Source organism: Perkinsus marinus (genome assembly GCF_000006405.1).
Source record: "Perkinsus marinus ATCC 50983 genomic scaffold scf_1104296928836, whole genome shotgun sequence".
In the NCBI taxonomy this organism is placed as follows: domain Eukaryota; phylum Perkinsozoa; order Perkinsida; family Perkinsidae; genus Perkinsus; species Perkinsus marinus.
Window position 1 is genome coordinate 424,211 of NW_003216689.1, and position 4,079 is coordinate 428,289.

Genomic DNA, 4,079 nt, shown 5'->3' on the forward strand with positions numbered 1-4,079 from the left:
TCGTGAAGAAGCGTACACAGTGCGCACTAGAGGTGATGGCTCGAGCAAGCATAGATGGTGGTGGTGGTCACTGACAATGACCAAGGTGTAGTATTACCAATAGTCCTCTCTGGAAAACAGCTCCCAGTATCGAGTTTTTCCACGTCAAAGCCAATCTTGAGAGCGCTCTTGAAATTCACAAGAGGTCACACCGTTCAATTCTGAGCGCTTGGGCACGTTGAGAAAATCCAAGATATGCAAGTAGGCTCAAGTCGTGCGCCGCCGCGTCCACGTAGACTCCACTTTGTATCAGCATCCTAGTCACATCTGTACTAGGTAGGATTGAATACAATACTCAGCTTAGTGCTCACTAAGAGTAAATGCCTAGACGTAGTAGTGCTCGCTCCTCTGGACCCCGTCGGTCCCCCTCACCCAGTAGTGGAGGTAACCAATCATCACCTTTCCATATCATCATCGCACTAATGGAACAGAAGCAAATCCTCAGGTGGTTGGTTCAACCGTAGACCCGCCGCTCCTCCACAGCCCCGCCGTGCTGCAGCCCCTCCAGCCCCCCATCACGCCCCTCCGCCTGCCCAGGGAGGCGGGGGCGGTATGATGGGAGGTATTGCTGGGTCCATGATGTCTGGTAAGAACACTACGACTACCCCCTTTGATAGTCCTATTCTGGTCAGGTATGGCCACTGGTGCTGGCTTCTCTATGGCCAATAGAGCCGTCGATGCCGTGATTGGCCCCCGGCAAACTGAAGTCGTTCATAGACACGAGGGCGATCCAATTCCCCCTCCACCACCACAACAACAACAGCAGGTCAGCCAGGTAAAGGCAGTGATGGTAGGCCACTGTGCATGCTAGTGTATTGTCAGAACTCTAGTAATGTCTGCCAAGTACAGCAGGACCAGCTCACCCAGTGCATGGACCAAGCAGTAGAGGCGTCCCATTGCCAGTACGACCTCGGCTCACGGCTCTACTGTCGATCCCTCTCGCTGTACAGATACTATCTCGATGCCCTCAAGGCGTGCCGTCAGGCCATATAGGGTGCTCATTATCATCTTAATGATGATGTTGTTTTCATCGATATACCTCTATAATGCCTAATATGACTTTCTTGTTGGTACCATACCCCGGGATGAATCGGCTAAACCATCACCCTGGGAATTACAAAATACGATGATTGTTATTGCGAATCTATATCTCTCTTGCGTTGTCAATGAGTACTGTTGAAGCCTCTGGTTGCCACCGTACGGCTCCTCTGTGAATGGCAGTAACGCTGAATACGACTCATGGAGCTATAAAGATCTACCTGTACGTAAACGAGGCCCCCAGAGCCTGTCGGAACTTCGTTGAACTATGCAAGAACGGCTACTATGATGGGTACCACACCTTGGTCACTTCACGATAACACCATGCTCACACAGATGCATTTTCCATAGAGTGGTCAAGGGCTCTCTCTGCCAGACTGGCGACCCTGACCCCTTCATGACGGCCATCGGGGGGAGCACGACTGCTCGAGGTTGAACAAGCGTATGCTGTTATAATACATGTTGACTTATTAGGAAATTCGCATATGGTTCTCCCTAAAGGCGGCGAGAGCATCTATGGCGCGCCCTTCCGAGACGAGATTTGCTCGCATCTATCCCATGATAGAAAAGGCGTCGTCTCGATGGCCAACACTGGCTTCAATACGAACTGCAGTCAGTTCTTCATAACACTCAATAGACAGGACCACCTCGATGGCCGACATACTATATTCGGCAGCGTGCCTGAGGCGTGCTGGCATGTGAGCGAGGAGGAGCTCATGTGATCCTACCAGGCCCTGCTCCTACTAGGTCCTGTCTGACATCGAAGCGGTTAAGTGCCGAAAGGAATGCCCATGCAAGCCTGTGAAGATCTTCACCGCCACCATAGACGTCGACCCATGGGAAGACCAGCCCTTACCTGCAGGTTGCAAGGTGATGACTTCAATGAGATGAAGTTCTCGTCGACCTATGGGGCCCCAGATACCGGACCGTCCCCTCATCGCGAGAGATGTGCCCCCGAGAGACTGCATGCTCATGTGATTTGAAGTTGATTATCCTTTATTACTCGTTGAGTTCAAGTAGTCAACTTCCTCAACAGGCCTATAGATGATCGTGCCCTTACCAGGAACGATAGCAGAACACGCTGATGCCAATGTCGAGGATGATCTCCACCGCGAAAAAGAGAGTGTTGGCGCTATAGCGAAGGCCTTCCGTGAGGCTGACCATAGTGGACTCGGTAGCAGCAGTAATCTCCGTAAGCCTCAACCGGCCTGGTAGGGTACCTCGACAGTGCTGGAGTGGTCCGGGCGTGCAAAGCCATCATGGGCGACTATGAAAGCCTTGATCTCAAAGTGAACATACCGAGAGCAATCAAAGAAGCGTAAGCAAAAGTTCGAACTTCAGCCGGCCTCATGAGACGATCGTGACAGAGGTTGCCAAGAGGAAGCGCGGAATGGGAAGGTCGACCAAGCGGCCTTTAGTCGTATCTTCGAGGCGCTTGACGAGATGCTGGAAAGAGAGGCCAACGAGGAGCTCTCCGAACTGCGAAATGCTCCACCGTCTGTGAGGAGCAGGAGGAGCTTCTGGAGTTCTATCGTGACAGCATTCACAGTGAGATCGATCATCTAAGCCCCAATGCTAATCGACGTGTTAGGGAGCAATGAGGAAGATCTTCTCACGATCGGATGGAAACCGCACAGTGTCGGCACATAACCGCTCAGGACCAGCGGATGTTCGTGAGATGGGGAGGCCTGAGTGGCACTGAACCCACTCGTTGTAGGCGTGGAAAGCCGAGCCAGCGATGGAGTCTGTCTCGGGAGCATCTAGAGCGGCCGAGCTGCTGGAAAAGATCCTTATAGAACTCCGGACAATACGGGAGATGATGGAAAGCAAAGTGGGTTGGAGACCGCCAACCCAAGAATACTCGTTCTCGAAGATGGTTGCCGTCCGTGATGCTGTCATCGAGCATCCCGTCATAGAGGAGCGTATGGGGTGTAAGGACAGTATGAGGCGATCGTGCATTAGCACTGTTGTGAAGCATGGTACGTGCAGCTACTGCCATGCTATTGCTGCTGCTTTCCCAAGGCACAACAACGACTGCTACTATTACACCGACGGGTATCTCAGAGGAACCGCGCCTTGGAGAAAACACGCCAACATGAAGTTGCCCATGGTGATGTTGAACTATTCAAGATTGCGTTCAATTGATTGTCGGACTCGGAATTGGCACTCAGTAGAGTTAGAATGTCTAAGCGGTTGGTGATGGCAGCCTCCCCAGGGACGGGGCTTTTCATGACCAACATTTCTGGCAAGAGCCCAAAGGTGACTCTCGAACCACAGGAGCCAACGCAAGGTGCATACTCTTATCTGCTCACAACCAGAGACACCTTGATTAGGGTCAAAAACTGTAGTGGAAGAGTTGGAGGCCACGAAGCAGCTCCTCGGCCTTGCCCAACGGCGATGTTATCGTCTCGAGATGGAAAAGCAGAAGTACTCTCCGCTGAGAGGCGTAGGGGCCAGCACGTCCCCGCAGGCATCTCAGACAAATCGAGGCGTTGGAGAAGAAGGCCACCACAGCTGAGTCCAAGTGCAAGCAAATGGAGAGCGCTCATGAGTTATCAGATGTAAGGTGCACTGACCTTGTGTCTCCGCTTTGGTTGCCCACAGCATCGGTACGAATCTTTACGCTCTGAGAACGCTCGACTAGAAGCTGATCTCGAGACTCAAAGGGCGGAGAGTTCAATGATGGAACGACGGTGAGGCGTTGTTGGAGGCTGCCGTGACCATTGAGTGATCCTGAGCTTCAAGATACTTGCAGGCGAAGGCCGAGCTGAATGAGCTCAGAAATGAAAGCGACAATTATGAAGCCAAAGCGCAGAAATGGAAAGATGAAATAAGGAAGCTTGTAGACGAAAGTGAGCAGCAGTCGAGTCTGCAGGGTTCCTATTTGGAAGAGGTTGCCAGGTATGGATCTTCAGGAGAAGAATGTTCTTTTGGAGAAACAATTGAGCGACATTCGAATAGAGAGGGATAGGCTCGTTGAAGAAGGACAGAGACTGATCGCT

At 51.9% G+C, this 4,079-nt stretch overlaps 3 protein-coding genes across 3 annotated transcripts in view; 1 reads left to right on the forward strand and 2 right to left on the reverse strand.

Moving 5' to 3' along the window:
- The window catches only part of Pmar_PMAR006855 (conserved hypothetical protein), a gene marked incomplete at both ends in the record, with an annotated part of 3,851 nt that extends 3,799 nt beyond the window's left edge, over positions 1–52 (reverse strand). Inside the window, one exon of the mRNA XM_002788117.1 lies at positions 28–52. Coding sequence (XP_002788163.1) covers positions 28–52 — 25 coding nt within the window. The remainder of the gene's footprint in view (positions 1–27) is intronic.
- A 307-nt stretch (positions 53–359) lies between these two features.
- Pmar_PMAR006856 (cyclophilin, putative) lies at positions 360–2,055 on the forward strand (the record flags this gene model as incomplete). Its single annotated transcript, XM_002788118.1, has 8 exons — positions 360–423; positions 485–625; positions 672–814; positions 862–941; positions 1,429–1,508; positions 1,579–1,754; positions 1,825–1,947; positions 1,996–2,055. The coding sequence occupies 8 exons, from the start codon at positions 360–362 to the stop codon at positions 2,053–2,055; spliced, it is 867 nt and encodes a 288-aa protein (XP_002788164.1).
- Positions 2,056–3,854: 1,799 nt separating this feature from the next.
- Pmar_PMAR006857 (conserved hypothetical protein) overlaps positions 3,855–4,079 on the reverse strand; it is a gene marked incomplete at both ends in the record, with an annotated part of 1,320 nt that continues 1,095 nt past the window's right edge. The window contains one exon of the mRNA XM_002788119.1: positions 3,855–4,079. This exon is cut by the window's right edge and continues 4 nt beyond it. Within this exon, the coding sequence (XP_002788165.1) occupies positions 3,855–4,079 (225 nt within the window).